The 19,748-nt window shown below is 32.3% G+C and overlaps 1 protein-coding gene across 2 annotated transcripts; it reads right to left on the bottom strand.

Annotated features, from left to right (window-relative positions):
• Positions 1 to 1,338: 1,338 nt before the first annotated feature.
• Positions 1,339 to 17,172, bottom strand: LOC105837322 (collagen alpha-1(I) chain). 2 transcript variants are annotated; one of them, XM_012681988.3, is made up of 28 exons: positions 16,557 to 17,172; positions 15,466 to 15,510; positions 15,220 to 15,309; positions 15,064 to 15,098; positions 14,901 to 14,969; positions 14,700 to 14,813; positions 14,191 to 14,326; positions 13,249 to 13,373; positions 12,719 to 12,925; positions 9,728 to 9,826; positions 9,451 to 9,559; positions 9,105 to 9,292; positions 8,807 to 9,023; positions 8,519 to 8,607; positions 8,252 to 8,413; positions 7,547 to 7,708; positions 7,223 to 7,420; positions 6,667 to 6,811; positions 6,030 to 6,290; positions 5,751 to 5,884; positions 5,255 to 5,524; positions 4,518 to 4,733; positions 3,835 to 3,924; positions 3,186 to 3,564; positions 2,715 to 2,930; positions 2,271 to 2,443; positions 1,938 to 2,159; positions 1,339 to 1,566 (listed from the first exon to the last, which is right to left on the bottom strand). In XM_012681988.3, exons 1-28 carry the CDS (start codon positions 16,759 to 16,761, stop codon positions 1,420 to 1,422), a joined length of 4,503 nt encoding a protein of 1,500 aa, XP_012537442.2. In that variant the 5' UTR covers positions 16,762 to 17,172; the 3' UTR covers positions 1,339 to 1,419. The 2 variants fall into 2 exon arrangements, with proteins under 2 accessions (XP_012537442.2, XP_012537443.2); XM_012681989.3 differs by having other exon boundaries at positions 15,484 to 15,510.
• Between the last annotated feature and the right edge of the window lie 2,576 nt (positions 17,173 to 19,748).

The raw sequence follows: 19,748 nt of genomic DNA, 5'->3' as shown, positions 1-19,748 counted from the left end.
AATATGGGTAGCTATAAAGTTGTAAATAGCAAATACGTTTTGGAAATATTTTTGCCATAACACCGTAATACAAACAAAAAGAAGCGTCAGGGACGCAGCAGTAATTGTAAATTTTGTACGACCACGTAAATTTCGTACGACCACAATTGTAAATACGTACGTATCGTATGAGTTTCGTTTATTCACCGGGTGTCAAACTGTGTTGATACAGCACTACGGCACTGACAGTGTGTTTAATTCCAAGGAAAGTTCCATCCACGCATGCGCCAACTGTAGCTATAGATATGCGTTGGAATCCATTCCACGATCAAATTATGGAACTTATTCAGCAGATAATGTAGTTAGCACATACGGGATACCTCCATAACGCGGTTTTAATAAAAAATTAATGTTTTATTTTTTCGCGTGTTCTCCTTTACATTTCCTATCTTGCGAATGCATTAAAAGCATATTTTATAAATTATATAAATTATACAATTTGGGCTGCTGTCAATATACAACAACGCCACAAACACTTCGAAGCGTTTAATTGATGAATCAAATATTTTTATGATTTGACTAATCAAAGAATGCTTTGAAGCATTTGTATTATAGTATCAGGTTGATCATAGCCTGAGATACACAATATTTTAATTAAAAATTTTTATATTATACAACTTTTTAATAATATATATAATTAAATATTATATATATATATATATATTAAATATAATATGTACATTAAATAATATTACGATTATATTAAGACAATCAACAATGGTAGTAGTTGATATTATAGTGTTTATATTTTGAAGAAAGATAACAAAAACAAAATAGAGAATAAATGAAAAAGTTGAAAAACTTTGTTCTTTCCAGTTAAAGATAATAGTATGTACCTATTACGTTCCATTAAGTTTTCTTGGACTATAAAAATATAATACTGAGCAGTATTAAATTGGCCAGTAATTATTACTTAATTATTTAGTTATTTTGGAGTATTGAAAGTACTAACGAGAGTATTTTAAATATTTAAAATAAGTGTTAATTATGAGTCAATTTAAGACTTTCTCATATTACATTTTTATAAGGGCATTACGCTACAATTAGGGCAAAATTTAGACAGGCTGTGTGTAAGGCTAGAATAGAATCCGTTAGTATAATTATTTATGCATTGTATTTTTCCTAAATAGTTGCACCGAAGAACAGTGATATAAATGGAACTCATCTATCGTAATTACGATGATACGTATCATCTTAACGCAATTATTGCCAAAGTTTTATGACACGTACTATTATTGTACAATATTTGTTTAATGTGTCTATCGAGAAGAAGTTGCATAAAAAAGTGATATATACAAAGTCGGTTAAGTAACATTTAATTGCCAGATAAAAAGAATTAATGTACAATAATCTTCTTAAAAATAGAACTACTATTTTGTTTTAATCATAACAAGCTGCACCAATCTCAATAGAAAAACTTTGATCTGGGTTCCCAATATCTCGTAAAGCCACGTCTAAGATAGGAAGTCTTACAGGTTTGTCCGTTTCGTATGAGATAATAGTTTTACCCCAATGGTTTTGATGGAGCTGCGAATTAATGAATATAAAAATAAATTGTAGAGTATAAACATGCCTAAAGCTAAAAAAAATATGTTATATCTCTATATATCTATGTGTTTCTTATGTACATTTAAATATTTGTTTCTTATATATATTTAAATATCTTCAAATTAAAACAATTATGTTCTATTGTGATTTTAATCGATTTTATCTCATTATTATTAATAAACAAATTTAATTATTAATAAAAATAAAGAATCACTAAAATGCAAAGTGTAAAAATTTAAGATAATTATAAATTTTACGTTTTACAAACATTACATGTTTTAAAAGTAAAAATGATAGAATAACGACCAAAAACATAAACAAAATAATTAAAATTGTTTGAAACTACTTACCCTGCATTCATCCGTTATCATCTCATATCTGAGACGTTGATTGCTTCGTGGTGTCAATTCAACATCATTCCAAGCCAAAAGTTTCAAGCCTTTTCTGTACGTTTTTCTTTCATAATCGAAGTAGGCCACACTATTTTTGCAATGATACGTAATATTCTGTTTCGAATGTTTCGAGAGCAATTGCAAGAAACCAATTTGATTACTGTCCGCCTTGTATGTAATCTGAATGTAATAATGAAATTTGTTTTACACATAAACGTTTTTCGAATAAGGCGCATTATACTTTTTGTCGCGACGATTACTTAAATTGGAGAAAGTAGAATGTAATACAACCTTTATGCCGTTGTCTATTTCGCTCAGCCAGGTTTCTTGTTGATCAGTGATGTGAGTGATATCTGGTGAACGCGATGGATTTGGTAAAATACAAGTTGCTCGTTTTTCAGCATCGCAATACACCAAGATTGCGTCTCGAATATCTCCTTCGTTTGGATCAATCCAGTATTCGCCTAATAATAACATAAACTTAAATTATTCAAATGTTCAAATGCTAAGTGCATTAATATAGCATATTATTCTCATTATTAATGTCTACTTTTTGAAAACTTTTTTAACTTAGATTTTTTTAAAGAATAAGCTTAATTTTATACATTTAATATTTTTATAGTTTTTTATATTTAATTAAAACTTTATTTTAAGAAAAATAAAATTTGAAAATTATTATTAAAAAATAGAGAAAGTGCACTAGTAGTGTTTTAAAATAGGATTTTTGAGATTCACCAGATAATTTGTCTGGGTAGGCAACAAATAGATCTCGACACGTTTTAGCGGGCGAATTTTTTTCACCATCCGGCTTCATCATTTTTTGGAACGATGATTTTAGATTTTCATACGCTTTTAAAAGTAACTCTCTTCGTTCTTTTTCAGTAATATCTTTGCTAAATATTCTTGGTGGTTCATCATTAAGCGGATCTGGTCCTTTAGTTTGGCCTTGTCCTGCACAATAAATATAATATTTAAATAAATATAGTATTTTTAAATATTACAATAAAATCTATAATTTATTAAATATTATTAAGTTTAATTATTTCTAATGTATTAAAAAAATTTAAGCAACAAAAAATACCTAATTTTAAAAAATACCTTTATCTATAAAAGTATTAAGACGATCTTTTAGAAGTTTTCTACGTGATATGAATTAATTAGAAATTACATCTACAAATACACTAATTCGAATTAATTGAAGCATACCTAAAAATGCTACTAGAGACGCAGCATCGTAACCAAACCCATCCCCAGGAGGACCAGGTGGTCCAGGAAGTCCTGGAGGTCCTGGTAATCCATGACGACCTTCTTCCCCAGATGGACCTCTTGCTCCGGGATTTCCCGGAGGTCCAATAGGTCCTGGATTACCTTCCCGTCCAGGATTACCTCTAATACCTGGTTCTCCATCTTTACCGGGCGGTCCTGGCAAACCAGGTATACCCCTTTCTCCTGCTAGACCAGGAGTGCCGGGTAATCCTTGTAAACCAGTAAATCCCCGATGTCCCTTAGCCCCTTTCTGTCCTTCCTCTCCGCGATCCCCCTTTATTCCTTCAAGACCTGCCGGACCAGGTTTTCCTCGTAGTCCCTAAAAATTACAACATGTATATGTGCGTGTAAGATTAAATTTACATATAAGTTAATTATCTCATTCATCAAGAAATGTTTCTTTTTTTTAAGTAGTCTAAAAATTAATTCAATTTCATTCATCTTTAATTTCATTATTAATTTTAAATAATTTTGAAGTTATTAAAGTTATTATATTAATTTTTTTATTATATTTTTTATTATATTAGAGTTATTATATTAATTTATAATAATTAGAGTTAGTATATTAATTTAATTAAAAGCGCATTACCTGTGGACCTTCCACACCTTGCGGGCCCGTTTCACCTTTCGGGCCACGTTCTCCAATGGGCCCGGTAGCTCCAGTAGGTCCAAGTAGCCCCTATTAAAAGAGGAGTAAGTAAATTACACATTAAGGAACAAAGTTTCTGTTTCGAAAGATTGATTTTTATGTATTTTAGCAATATAAAAAAAATACAAGGTAAATAATTCCATTACTCATAGATTTTAAGATAAAAAGTCAAAGGGACCAAAAACGTTTCAGCAAAAATACATCAAAAATTATTATTCTTACTTATGATGCAAAAAATCAAATTTGAACACACATTAAATGGAAAAAGAGCTATTTCAAACTACTATATTATATTTCAAAAATAAAAAATTATACTGAAACAAATTTAAATACATTTTAAAACTAAAAATTAATACTTTTGTGACATAAAGTTTTGAAAAAATTTGCTGTTGATGCTAAAAACTTTTAAATTACCATTTTAGCCTTTTGTCGTAAATTTTTAAGGATTTGAAGGAAGGAAAATAATTAAATTTTTTGAAAAGCATATCTTTTTTTAATGTAAAAAGTCTTTCACAAAAATACCTATTGTTTACTGAAAAATAAGATAAAGTTAATTCTTCAATATTATTTTTGATATAATATTGCTTTATACAGAAAGAAAGAAAATAGAAATTATAACGCACTGGTAATCCAGGAGGACCTGATGGTCCTGCAGCACCAGGAGCTCCAGGTGGTCCCTTGTCGCCTGGTCGGCCTCCTATGCCCGGTGGTCCTGGTTTTCCAACTGGTCCTTCTGGTCCTGCTTCTCCCACGTGACCAGGAGGACCGAGAGGGCCTATTAATCCAGGGGGTCCTGGGGGACCTTCCGCGCCTGGTTTTCCAGCAGGTCCTATCTCACCCTGTAATAGAAATAAATAATTTTGTATTAAACTATAAACAACAAAAAATTTTTAGTAATTATACACACTATATACATAATATTTAGACACAGAGAGAAGGTACTCTATTTTTAAAAATATTATATATTTAAATGTTAAAAATAACGACGATTTTTAAAAAATGACTTAATAAACTTAAAAAAATTTGATTTTTTTAAAACTTAATTTTACTTATATTTTTGTCCTTCACAGATTATACATTTGTTTGAAATTTTTTCTTTTAAAACGCGTGGTTTTTTTAAATGTTTAAGTATATTTTTTAAATGAGACATCCTGTAATATATTTTTTGTATACAATATAATATAATATAATAAAAATATAAAAGAAAAATATAAAGGAATTATACGAAAGTGTTAAAATATAATTATATATCAAGAGGCACGGTAGATGGCTCGCGCCAAGTGTACATGCAGCACTATCGCTGTCTCTATTACGTGAGACGTCGTTTGCGAGAATCTGTATGTATCGAATTCTTACTTACAGGTGCTCCACGTAATCCTCTATTTCCTATAGGGCCAGGAGAACCAGGTAATCCTGATAAACCTCTCTCACCAGGTAAACCTGGAGGTCCTTGAGGACCCATCGGGCCTTGAGAGCCTGGGGAGCCATTTTCACCTTTAATTCCATCTATTCCAGATGGACCAGGGTTACCGATTGAACCAGGATTTCCAGGACGTCCGGTATCGCCTGCGTCGCCTTTGACACCAGGCAAGCCAGGAGCACCAGGTGGTCCCATGTTTCCTGGTGGACCCTGTAACAATTTTAGTTCAATATTTTATTCTTCAGTTTTTGATGTTCTGTTTATTTTAAAGCATATGACATACTATTGGGATACTATCGACAGTATTTGCTGTTACTTATATAAAATTATCTAGATAATTATCTACCTAAATAATTTCGAGTTAGTTAAACGCAATACTATTGGCATCTTATTCACAAAGATTTAATACGATTTATAAAGAAGATTAACGACTTACCGATGGTCCAATATGTCCCGTGATACCAGGTGGTCCCATTAAACCGGGTTCGCCTCGTGCACCAGATTCACCTCTAAGTCCCTTAGCACCGGTAAGTCCAATAGGTCCAGGTGGTCCGACCTCGCCGCGAGTGCCTATTAATCAATGTAATTTATTGTTTTGTATACACATAAAAATAATTCTATTATACATCAGCACGTAATATGTAATATTAAATATAATTATATCAGTTATTATTTATTATAACAGTTATAATAATTAGAATAATTTGTTTATTACCAGGTAGTCCCGAATTTCCTTGTTCTCCTTTTAACCCTGGATATCCGCGATCGCCTTTCAAACCAGGAAGTCCAATTAATCCTTGTGGACCTGGAAAACCTTGCGAGCCTTGCAATCCAAGAGGTCCTCTTTCTCCCGGATTACCGGAAGCTCCAGTCTCACCAATAGGCCCAGGAGGACCTGGATCACCTCGTTCTGCTGGTTCTCCAGGAGGACCAGGAGGTCCAACTTCTCCTTGTGGACCACGTTCTCCAATATGTCCTATAATATTTAAATAAATAAAATACATATTGATATTTTTAAATAAAAATTAGTTTTAACAATATATTATATGGATATACATAATATTATATATATACATATAATATTAAAATATATGTATATATATAATACATTTATATTTTACAAATTAATTTAAATATTATTTATTTAAATATATGCAAAACTGCTTTGTTAAAACGTTAATAATAGTTAAATAATAAATTTAATGACTTTTAGCTTAACTTAATTTTAAAAAGTTATTTTTTAACTGCAACTAATTATTTTTAAACACATTATTTTTCATACTTTAATTTATTCTTTTTTTTTCTAAGTTAAAAATTTACCTAAAAAATATAAATAACATAAAATGTATTACCGGGTGGTCCTTCAGGACCGATTGATCCAGATATGCCTCTTTCTCCTTTTTGACCAGGTTCTCCAGGTAATCCTCTCGCACCAGGAAGTCCTAGTAATCCCGGTGAGCCAAAACTTCCTTTATCTCCTTTAAGTCCTGGTAAACCCTAAAAGAATGTATAAATATATCTATGATTATAAATAAACTTCATATTTCTTATTGTAATACAGATCTATCCCAACAGACGAATACAATTACCGTATAACAAAGATGTAAAACTATTATTTACGTATATGTATAATAGTTACATCTTTTTCTGGGATCATACGCAATCATATAAGGCATTTGAAATCGATAAATTAAATAAGTAATTCATAAATCTGCTATAAAAATTACTAAATTTAAATATTTATTTTATTTATATTTAACAAAATTTTAAAGAATAAAAATATAAAAAAATATTGTAAAATTTATTATGATTAAGAAATAAAACGTTCAATTATAAACTTGATTTTTTGTTTTTTACGTTCCATATGTAATCACAAATATATTAAATAAATAAATAATAAAAACGTACAAGGAGGCCATCAGCGCCCGGTGTTCCGGTTTCTCCTCTGGGACCCATAGGTCCTGGAGGTCCTACGAGTCCTCTTTCTCCCGGAAGTCCTCGCTCGCCTCTGTTACCGACTAATCCTGGCGGACCCGGAGGTCCTTGTACTCCCGCTTCTCCATCTTTGCCAGGAACACCCGGATTTCCAGCCGCACCTGGAAGACCCTGTGTACAAGCATATGTTTTACTTGTATGATAAATTACACTACTTTATCTCCCACATTCTGAGAAATATATTATGTTTATGAGTAATATATTATGAGTAATATATTATGTTTCTACGTTGCGTACTTGAAAACCTCTAGGACCGATAGATCCCTGAAGACCTCGCGCGCCGTCATTTCCTGGTGGACCTGGTGGACCTTGCACTCCAGGAAGTCCTTCTTTACCAACATCTCCTCTTGGACCAGGAGAGCCTGGATTTCCAGGTTCACCATCTTTTCCGCGTTCTCCCTAATATAATAAAAATTTAAATAGATATGAAGAAATAAAAAATAATACAGTATTAATACTTGTATACTATAATAAACATACCTCATGTTTGTAATCTATACAAAAATATTTTCTTATGGTTAATCTATTAAATAATTAATGTAAAATTTATTATGTTACATCTGACACATTTTATCGTTAATCTTCATATTTAAAAAAATCTTACAATTATCCAATTATAAAAATAAAAAGGTTTATAAATAAATAATGATATCATTAAAATAAATAATTCAAACTAACGTTTTGAAAATGCCGTAAACTCAACTTTAAGAATTTGCAAAAGAAGATAGATATTATAATTAAAAAATGCAAATTAATCTTGTTATAATCTTGAAATATCATTCGGAATTCAAACATATGTTATACCAGTTTATTTCTCCCAAAACTACAGTTTTATTTTTCCGTAAAAAGCTTATTTCTTGAGTTATTTACGATTTTTACATTATGTAAATTGTCCTTTATTTATGAATATGTACCCATTATTGAAAATTAATAATTAATTACAGGATATCCTCTTTCCCCTGGTAATCCTAATGGTCCTGGTAAACCCTGCGACCCAGGTGGTCCCTGTTCTCCAGGTTTTCCATCTGCACCTTGAATTCCACGTTCCCCAGGATTACCTGGTTTCCCGGGAACTCCAGGTCTACCCATTAAACCACGTGTACCCTAAATTTTTCATTCAATAATTATACATTAATTATAATACATTATAATATAATATTTTTACGAAACATGTATGTTAAATATTTATATTAAAACATTATTATTTACTTGTAATCCTGTCGATCCAGGTCGTCCAGGATCTCCAGTAGTGCCTTTCGGTCCAACAGGTCCCGTAGAACCACGATCACCAGGTTGTCCTAACAGTTATTTAATTTTTATTACTTTTCGTTACTCATAATTATATCTATTGCACATTTTAAAAATAATAAATAATAGATGTTTAATATAACTTAAGAAAGCTTAGAAAGTTATTATTCTAAGAATTGCAAAATTTATCATATTTACATACAAAGTTTTAAAATATGTAACTTCAATTTTATAATACAAGAAATTTACCTTTAGATCCAGCAAGACCATCTAAGCCAGGAAGACCACGTGATCCAGGTGTGCCACGTTCTCCAGGAGGTCCCGTAGCGCCAGGTGGTCCACGCATACCTCTCTTACCTCTTTTACCTTCATTCCCAGAAGGTCCCGGAAGCCCACGAGGACCAGGCGTTCCAGGATCACCTTTCACTCCAGGATCCCCTTTAAAACCTCTATCACCTGAAAGGCCCTACAAGAATATCGCCAAAATTTTATATAAATTAAATAACTTCTATATTTTCGGATAAAGCGATGTATTAATTATGCATACGGGTGCTCCTTTAGCGCCAGGAATGCCAGGATTACCCGGTGTTCCGGGTTGACCTCGAACACCTGGAAACCCAGGTACACCAACGAGTCCTGTCGCTCCAGTAGCTCCTTTATCACCAGGAATTCCGTCTTTGCCTTGCAGACCTTGTGGGCCAGTTTCACCAGGTTGTCCTGGACGACCACTTTCGCCTGTTATAAAATATTAATTTAAAAAATTTAAAAAATAAATACAACTATTTTTTTAAAGAGAATATTAATAAATATATTATATTATATAAAATTTTTTAATTATAAATATATTTTTTAAAAATGTTGTTTTTGTTTAAATAATAATTAAAGTATCTTACCTCGTGGACCTTGTAAACCCTGACTTCCTGTCGGTCCTGGTGATCCTTGATCACCTTTGGCTCCAGGATTGCCCGGAAAGCCTGGTGCGCCAGGTTTTCCTACAGCACCCTGGAAGCGATATTAAGTTTAAATATATATAAAAATTATACATATTTAGATAAATATATATTTATTGATAAACAAACATCTAAAAAGAATTGAGAATAATTACTAAAAAATCTTTGAGATATATCTTAATCTTCAAATTATGTGTAAATCGAATAACAATTTACTTACAGGTTGCCCAGGCGAACCGGCAATTCCGTCGAGACCTCTCAATCCGGGAGGGCCTGATGGGCCTTCTCTACCTCTTTCACCGCGAGGTCCTGCTGGACCCTATGTCATAACCAATATTTGTTATAGAAAAACATTTTATAGTTTTTTATAGGATAGGATCATTGTTGTCGCTTTTCCGCGATGCCAATTGGTTCTCTCGCTGCGCTTACTTCGTGTTGCAAGAGTAGCTGTCATTGCAATTGAATTTTGACAGCTGTCAAATTTGTATAAATATTATCTATACATTTATTGTTGTAATTTATTTTTAAAAGGTAAAAAATAAAAAGTTAAGTAGCGCGCGCGAAGCACGCGTCTGTGGTGTCTAGTGGTACATAAACTTGAAATATTTTTTATATTTTTTGATAATAATGGTATAAATATTTATTTTAAATATTTTTATAAATGTTTATCATAATTTTTTTAATACCTGACAAACTCAGACAAAAAAATATGTACAAATAATTTAGCTTCCGAAACAGACCAATCTCCAATTTAGTTCAAATTTTGGAAATTTCATTTAGTGAAAAAAAACATGCAAGGACTTTTGGCGACTTAAAAAAAATTTTTTTAAATGTCGGTAAGTAAGAAATCCATAATTTGTAAACAAAAATTTAAATATGTGTGTGTGTGTGTTTGTGTGTGACCACAGCGAAGCAATGTCTTTGTTTACTTTTTTTATGGGTGTACTTGTAAAATGAGTAAGTGTTAATTCCATTACCAGACATTGTATTGAAAACCTGCAAACACATGTGAAATTTACTTCGTTTGCAGTGTGCACATGGGTTAGCGACTTGGATGGGGTGCGTGCGTGAGTGAGTGAATGAGTGAGTGAGTGAGTGAGTGAGTGAGTGAGTGAGTGAGTGAGTGAGTGAGTGAGTGAGTGAGTGAGTGAGTGAGTGAGTGAGTGAGTGAGTGAGTGAGTGAGTGAGTGAGTGAGTGAGTGAGTGAGTGAGTGAGTGAGTGAGTGAGTGAGTGAGTAAGTGAGTAAGTGAGTAAGTGAGTGAGTGAGTGAGTGAGGAGTGAGTGAGGAGTGAGTGAGGAGTGAGTAAGGAGTGAGTGAGGAGTGAGTAAGAAGTGAGGAGTGAGTGAGGAGTAAGTGAGTGAGTGAGTGAGTGAATGAGTGAGGAGTGAGCGAGGAGTGAGCCGGGAGTGAGCCGGGATTGAGCGAGGAGTGAGCCAGGAGTGAACCGGGAGTGAGCCAGGAGTGAGCCGGGAGTAAGCCGGGAGTGAGCGAGGAGTGAGCCGGGAGTGAGCCGGGAGTGAGCGAGGAGTGAGCCGGGAATGAGCCAGGAGTGAGCCAGGAGTGAGTGAGTGAGTGAGCGAGGAGTGAGCGAGGAGTGAGCGAGGAGTGAGCCGGGAGTAAGCCGAGAGTGAGCGAGGAGTGAGCCGGGAGTGAGCCGGGAGTGAGCGAGGAGTGAGCCGGGAGTGAGTCAGGAGTGAGCCAGGAGTGAGTGAGTGAGTGAGCGAGGAGTGAGCAAGGAGTGAGCGAGGAGTGAGCGAGGAGTGAGCCGGGAGTGAGCCGGGAGTGAGCCGGGAGTGAGCCGGGAGTGAGCCGGGAGTGAGCCAGGAGTGAACCAGGAGTGAGCGAGTGAGTGAGCGAAGAGTGAGCCGAGAGTGAGCGAGGAGTGAGCCGGGAGTGAGCCGGGAGTGAGCCGGAAGTGAGCCAGGAGTGAACCAGAAGTGAGCGAGTGAGTGAGCGAGAAGTGAGCGAGGAGTGAGCCGGGAGTGAACCGGGAGTAAGCCGGGAGTGAGCCGGGAGTGAGCCGGGAGTGAGCCAGGAGTGAACCAGAAGTGAACCAGAAGTGAGCGAGTGAGTGAGTGAGTGAGCGAGGAGTGAGCGAGGAGTGAGCGAGGAGTGAGCCGGGAGTGAGCGAAGAGTGAGCCGGGAGTGAACCGGGAGTGAACCGGGAGTGAGCCGGGAGTGAGCCGGGAGTGAGCCGGGAGTGAGCCGGGAGTGAGCAAGGAGTGAGCCGGGAGTGAGCCAGGAGTGAGCCGGGAGTAAGCCGGGAGTGAGCGAGGAATGAGCGAGGAGTGAGCCGGGAGTGAACCGGGAGTAAGCCGGGAGTGAGCCGGGAGTGAGCCGGGAGTGAGCCGGGAGTGAGCGAGGAGTGAGCCAGGAGTGAGCCGGGAGTAAGTCGGGAGTGAGCGAGGAGTGAGCGAGGAGTGAGCGCGTGAGCGAGCTGGCGAGTGAGCGAAGAGTGAGCGAGGAGTGAGCGAGTGAGCGAGGAGTGAGCGAGGAGTGAGCCAGTGAGTGACTGAATGTGTGAGTGAGTGAAAAAGGGTGCAAGGAAGGGAACAAACGAGCGAACGTAGCTAGATAAATATGTAGCTAGATAGCTAGGTAGCTAGGTAGCTAGATAGCAGTAAGTATGCAAGTAGGTATGTATGTTGGTATGTATGTATGTAGGTAGGTATGTAGGTATGTATGTATGTATAATTAAACTTTACATTTTTTTATTTAAAATTGCAGAAGACGTTTGATTAATGTAAATAAAAGATAGAGAAAATCAAATTGCAATTATTATTATTTTTAAAGCAAAAAGTCAAATAGCGCGCGCGCAGCGCGCGCTTGTAATGTTCTAGTATACATAAAATATAAATTTGTTTTCATAAATACCTCTTGTGTGTGTGTGTGTGTGTGTGTGTGTGTGTGTGTGTGTGTGTGTGTGTGTGTGTGTGTGTGTGTGTGTGTGTGTGTGTGTGTGTGTGTGTACAAGGTATTCCATTTTAATCAACGCTCTCTTGAATTTTCTTAAAAACCATGCCAAATATCAAAATCCTGTCTTAACAAGGTTGTATATTTATTAAAATGTGTTCTCTTCAATACCATACCTATAGTAAAAACAAAATTTTGATATCTCGATATATATTCTATATATACAGTTTTATTTATTATTTGTTAATTTAACTATTTGTTTATTTTTCTTTATTTTAATAATGTTATTTAGATACCATAGGTCCTACTGGACCCATAGGTCCAGGCGACCCAATAGATCCTTTTTCACCAGAAGCTCCTTGTTCACCTTTGCTACCATCTAGACCGGGAAATCCATGATGGCCTTTTATCCCTGGAAGCCCAGGTATTCCTGGAAGACCACGTGGTCCTGGAGGACCAGGTGATCCCGGTTGGCCGGCTTCACCATCTTCTCCATTGACACCCTGTTAGTAATAAAATGTAAATTTTATCTAAAAATATATTATATGACACATAATATAATTTTCAAAATTGCAAAGTAACGCTGTTCCTTTTTTTGATAACTGTAATAGTAGTTATATCTTTTTTTAGTAACAATAACAAATTTAATAATTAATTTTACTCTTGTTGCTTATATTTTAAATTTATTCATTTCTATCGTGTATTTGAACGCTCCAAACTTCATCAAACATTGACAAAACATGTTTAAATTAGCCAATTGTATGTAGCTACAATTTTGAAAAATAATGTTTTAAGAAAAATTTATTCAAAGTCTAATAACACTTACATCTTTTCCAGGCAATCCTGGTAAGCCTCTAGGTCCTGGCATGCCAGGAGGACCTGGAGGACCCAGTTCACCAGTTTCACCTCGTGTACCTTGGAAACCTTGAGGACCAGGAGCACCAGGCGCACCTAAATTCATTGGAAATATTAATATTTTTTAATGCTTTGAAGAAGCCTGTCTATTTGGTCACATCCTCTTATTTTGTAAACTGCTAGCTTGATTTTTATAAAACAATTTATAAGATAATTCGATAATGCTTTAGTCGAATTTGAGAACAAAAGCAAAAAATTCAAAATCGTGGATTTAATATTACAGATAAAATTTAGAAAAATAATTTGATTATCATAAACTTGGTTTTAGAAAGTTTTTTTATATTGCTAAACAAAATCAAGTTTTTACTTTTGCTTTATTTGAATCTTTTGCTGACGAGTGGAACAGACGCCTATAAGTGCGTTTGAAACTTTGGTTATAAATCCTGATATCAAGTTCTTCCTTTGAAAATTACTACTTTTTTAAATTACTACTTTTTTAAATTACTACTTTTTTAAATTTGACATTTTTAAATTACATTTAAATTGAGCAATTCTAATAGTTTCCTAAAATCAAATTTTAAGATAGTCAGGTTTTTTAAAATGTAGTCCGCCATATTTGATTTTAAATTTTAGAATTGTAAAGCTAAATCTAAATTTAGCTATTCTGAAAATCCTACGAAACCAAGACCGTTCATAAATTACTTTGTTAAAACACTCCGATTCTCAGAATTAAATAATACTTTAGAATAATTTTAGATAAATTATGTTAGGCACACATATACTATATGATCCACATCTTATGATCTGACAGTACTAAATATAATTAAATAAAATTTTTTAAACAATTATTATTTTTAACAAATTAAACATTATTTAGATAAAGTTAAACAAAATTATTAAAAGAATTGTTTACCTGGAGGACCTCGAGGACCCATTGGGCCTACTTGCGCCTGAAAGTAAGCCTCTGGATACAATGATGCTGCTGCACCTGTCGGACCCTTATCTTCATTTGCTTGAGCCAGAGCCAATTGTTGATAATATAGAGATACCTATTATTACAAATATTTAAAGATACATTAATAAATTATTATATACATATATTAATAAAAAACTATTTAAAACATATTAAATAAAGATTATTAATAAATTACTCACGCATATAATTATTTTATAAGAGAAAATTGAAATATAGATAAATAGAAATATTTATTAAAATACAAATTTATATTAACTACACAAAATGTTCTTTCTTTATTATTTTAAACTTAATATTTTTTATAGATACATTCTATAAATAAATACAATATTTCTATTACTTTTCCTATTTCAATAAACTACGTTCTCCAGTTATTTTTTAGAAATAATATATAAATAGATGTTATGTAACAAAATAAAATTAGTTTTAAATAATAGATTTCTTACATCAGGTACAGGACCTGGTGGTCCAGGTGGCCCCGGAGTTCCAGGAATACCGGGTTGTCCAGGAAATCCTGTATCACCGGGGCGGCCAGCATCTCCGGGTCGACCAGGTACACCCTAATTTGTAAACGTTACTTTTTATAAATTTTTGTACAAATATTTGTAAAAAGAATTATAACTATAAATTTAGGAATAATTACTCACTCGTAGTCCTGGTAGAGCCACAGAACTATATATGTTACTCTCACCCGGTAAAATCTCCGTAGGTGAAACCTGAATAAAAAAACTAACAATTACTATCCTTTACGGTATCTTATAGAAAATCCTATTTCTTTAAGTATTTAATTATTAAACAGTTTGTACTTACTGAATGATCCTGTTCGGATGTAGGACTAGTCTCTTCTATAGAAATAATTAAACAATTAAAACTCAAAGAACGAGAATTAAAGCATTATTCTATTCATTAACTTTTTCTTTTTTTTTTTTTAGTATTAAAAAAAAATTTTTTTAACTGAACACATACCATGATTATAAAATTGAGTTGTGGTTGGAGTCGGTAGATCTGTAGGTGTTCCTCGTCTCAAGAATGTTTCTGCTGGTATTTCGGGTCGCCCTACATTGAATAATTATATATTATTTCTTAATAATAATTATTTCATAATAATTACTACAATATAATAATTTGCTTTCTACTTATAATAACTATTTAAAATAACTTTAAAATAATTTAAGTCATTTATACTAATGTAAAACTTTCGTATATGTTTACCCGAAAATCGAGTGATACCTGATGGTGGTGACGTTGTCGCCGTCTCTAGACAAAATAACATTTTTATTAAACAAAAAATTAGAAGCTACTATTATTATTGAAAACTTATTAATGATAATCACACTTTAACACAAGTTCGAGATATCTTTAATATCTGTAAGACAACGGAAGCGGAAGCTCTTATGAGTCGTATTAACTGCATTCGCAATTAATAAATTGAAATTAATGGTATTGATTAGATTGCTCTGATTAAAAGGAGAGATTAATGAATTTATATGGTGCCTTAATCAGATTGATCTGTGACGCATGACATCCGGTACGACTTTCCGTTTTGAGACTATTGTCGAACAATTCTCCATTTATATCTTTTTTTTCTATTTACATTCTTATTTTACAAATAAAGTTACGCTATTAAGTAAAGTAACTACAACAAAAAATGATAGAAAATTTTAAAAGATGTTAAAAGAATTAGAATTTTTTTAAACTTAACTCAAATTTGAGAAAAAGATTTTATTTGTTTAAAACACTGCTAATCGTGTCTTTAATTTAGTATTTAAATCATAGAAATTGAACCAAAATTTTACTGATATTGCCTGAATATATATGTTTTATGTAATATATTTTACGTATATTGAGTAAGAATTAGAATTTGTTATTATTTTGCTATTTTATTTTCATAATAATACTAATAATAATACTAATAATAATAATACTATTCATGATTTAAAAAATAGTTATTTATGCAACAACTACGGTAAGTCGGTTAATTGCCGTAAGTTCGTTCATCCGCACGTGTGGGCCATAGCCGATCTGCACGTGTCGCAATATTTTTCTTTATCTGTGCATCAAATGTTGATTCTTGAGTGTGAATTGACAGGTGAGAAAAGGATCATTTTCGATGCATACGTAGCAAAAAGGATATTTTTAAATATGTTGTCTAACACATACGTGTGATAAATACAGATGAAGATGTTGAATTGTAATCAAAGAAATAAATTTAGTAAAAAATGAAGTTATTGTTAAATTAATAATTTCTTTGTCTTTTTAATTTTATTTATTTATTGTATAGTCTAATTTTTTAGAGTACTCACCATTCTTTTCGTCGTATTCGTCGTAATGATCGTAATACTCATTATAGTCATAATCGCTACCAGGCTGCTGAGCCTGATGGTCCTGTGGCTTGGATCTTTGTTTCCTCAACCGAGTCTTCACAGCGTTTACGTGATCCGGCAAGAGCAGTAGCAGCTGGACCACAAGAAGTCCTGTGATCAGCTCTAAAGCCCGCCGGCTCATCATGAAGTTTCTCTATCCGATAGGGGTGGAAGAACTCCCTGGAGAACGGAGAAAGTATAGATAGATCTTAATCCCGATTCGCATGCATCGCAAGACTGAGGACAACTACACTCGTGGCAACCGGCGTGTCGTCTATTTAGCAGATGTTCTGCATGATATAGGGGAGGTCATCATCCTTCATTTTACAAGATGCACGCGGTTCTCCCGCCGTCTTATTCCGCGATTACCCCCTCGCCATCCCTTCCTCTGATTAGTATTTTTTTCATTTCTTTGTTCTTTGATACACATAGCTGAAAAATTTGTATTAAATTTTACATATTTTATTTTTTAATTTTGTATTAAATTAATTCATCAAATGTCTTATAATCCACTTAGATTTTTATGTTAATTGAATTTAAAAATGTAGAATGTAATAAATAACAAAATAATTAAAAAAAAATGTAAAATAAATATTATAAAAAATAATTAACAAAATGTAATGTTTTAACATATGTATATTTTATTTATTTATTTTTTACATTTTATATGTTGTGTTTTATAAGTTATGTTTCAAAATATATTATTTTTATCTTTTAGATTTAATGTTTTATTAATAATTTTTATGTTATTTGTTTATTTGTCTACAAATTGTACTATTGTAATACTAAGAAATGTTGAGCGATTTAACATCAATATTCGAATAATGCAATCATATTATGTGATTTAAAGTAACTTAAATTAACATTAAAATTCTAAAAATTCAAAAATTGTAACAAGATATTAATATAAATATAAAATATTTGTTACTGTGTACTTTTATTTATTAATAATGTTCTTTTCTTTTTTTATAAAAGAAACGGAAATAGATTCAATCTGACAAGAAACATGAAGGTATACATATTATAGTACTATAAGTATACATAAAAATATTTTGCATTTATGCATTAAACCGATTTTTGTTAAAATTTTTGTTTTCAATTTTTAACATATTTAAATATTAATACAATATAGTATAATTATGTTATTTGAATATTTTGTATTAAATTTCACATTTTCTTTTGCTAAAATAATACAATTTCTATAAATAAATAAATCACATAAAAATAATGTAGTTTTAAAATATAAGTATAAAAATAAATAAATAGAACATGCATATTAATATTATAAGCATTAGTTTTACTGAAGAAATATGTTTTTATATTCCAGTATTCTGTTTGCAAATTGAAGTGTTACATTTTTTGTGTTAATTTTTTACATAATATTTATGTGATCGTCTAACATACTTATTTATGTTAAATTAACATAAATTTGAGTAGACAGTTTAAAACCAGCGATATATGTTAAAATTACAAAATTTTACACAACTATTTAAAATAAAAATAATTCTTGTTATTAAAATATTATTTTAATTAAATTGCAAATATAATCTTGATATTGAAAACTATTAAATACTAGGATTGAAGTCCAATAATTTTACAAATCAAATCTTGCTTTAAAAAATATTTTATTTCACAAAACTAAATATATCTTTCATACAAACAATTCAATTTTATTTTTGCAGTTTTCTATCTAATATTATCAATCTAGATAAATAGTAATTAAAAAATTATTAGGCAAGATATTGATCAGAATTTATTAATTCTAATTGTTTGAAAAATGTTATAATTCTAATTGTTTTTAAAAAAAATGTTATTAATTAATATAATATATTTTACGTAATACATTATACATTTAACTATTGTAGTTGTAATTTAATTTAAGATTAATTTTAGTAATTATCCAAAATTAATATGCTTTATTACTATTAATTATAAATATTTCTAATAATAAATACTGCAAAATAAAATAATGTATAAATTTGAACATGTCTTTAAAATCCTCGATGAATAATCGCAGTGAGTTAATGCAGCCCATGAAAGATCATGTCAGTATTGTCAGCGTAGAGCCATTATTCCGCGTATTGTTAGAAGCGATATGACACCGCGCAATGGAGGTCATCACCTTCTGCTTAAGGGTTGCATGCAACATGCATCACGGCGCCATTGTCTTTACACCAAATTTTTTAATTAAGCATAAATTTTTTACGTAATGACAGATTAAGATCTCTTGAAATGTAATCGTGACATAAATAATTCGCACCTCAAAGTAAAAAATGATGCAAACAAAATTTATTTTCCATTAATATTTTATCGTTCTAAAAATTCAATTGTTACAAAAAATTTATAATTAATAATCTATTTTTATTTTTTTCTAGTTACTTAGCTTTTAATTACTTAGCCATCTTAAATAGGTAATCGACATTATTCAATACAAATAAATTTGTTTATATTAAAAAGAAAGTGAAACAAACTTTAAAATTACATTAAAAGAATATTTTTACTGAGAAAAGTTTTTTTGAAATACGCGATAGTTTGTAACGCTAATTTTCTTTCTGATTTTTAAAACATTATTTAATTAGAAGTTTTTAGAATATAAAAAACTTTATGATAAAATTCTTCTAGTATCGAATGATTCAGTTATATTATGCTACAGTCGCCACGAACACATATCCTTGTGTTGAATGTGAATGCTTCATTGAAACGCGAGCTGCAACGACCTAGTTCGCGATAAGCGTTTCGCCTCATTTTTATCAGTTAGCGCCAGAGAAGCACTCGGGCCTCGATACCGAGATGCTGCCGTTTCCAGTTAATAAGTTTATTAAACGACAATCATCATTTTGGCCGCATTCCCGGAGTGTCCGTCTTATTTTACAAGGCGTTAGCCACAATAGACTGTATTGACCTGCACCTCCTTCGTTCGTTACTGACGACTATAAATCAGAGTTACTACTATGTTTAATATAAGCAATCAGGACAATGCAATTGGCACAGTTTTGTTGTAGAATTGTATTGACATTCGATCAGAAATGTTACATATGCTCTTGAGACTATTGTTTCTTCATTATAATATCAAATAGCGATGTCAAGAACAACAAAATCATATTCCTCCTTTTTTAATTATATATCAGAAGA

Source organism: Monomorium pharaonis, chromosome 2 (genome assembly GCF_013373865.1).
Source record: "Monomorium pharaonis isolate MP-MQ-018 chromosome 2, ASM1337386v2, whole genome shotgun sequence".
Lineage (NCBI taxonomy): Eukaryota > Metazoa > Arthropoda > Insecta > Hymenoptera > Formicidae > Monomorium > Monomorium pharaonis.
Note: the sequence above shows the minus strand (reverse complement) of the source record. Positions and strands in the feature narration are given on the sequence as shown.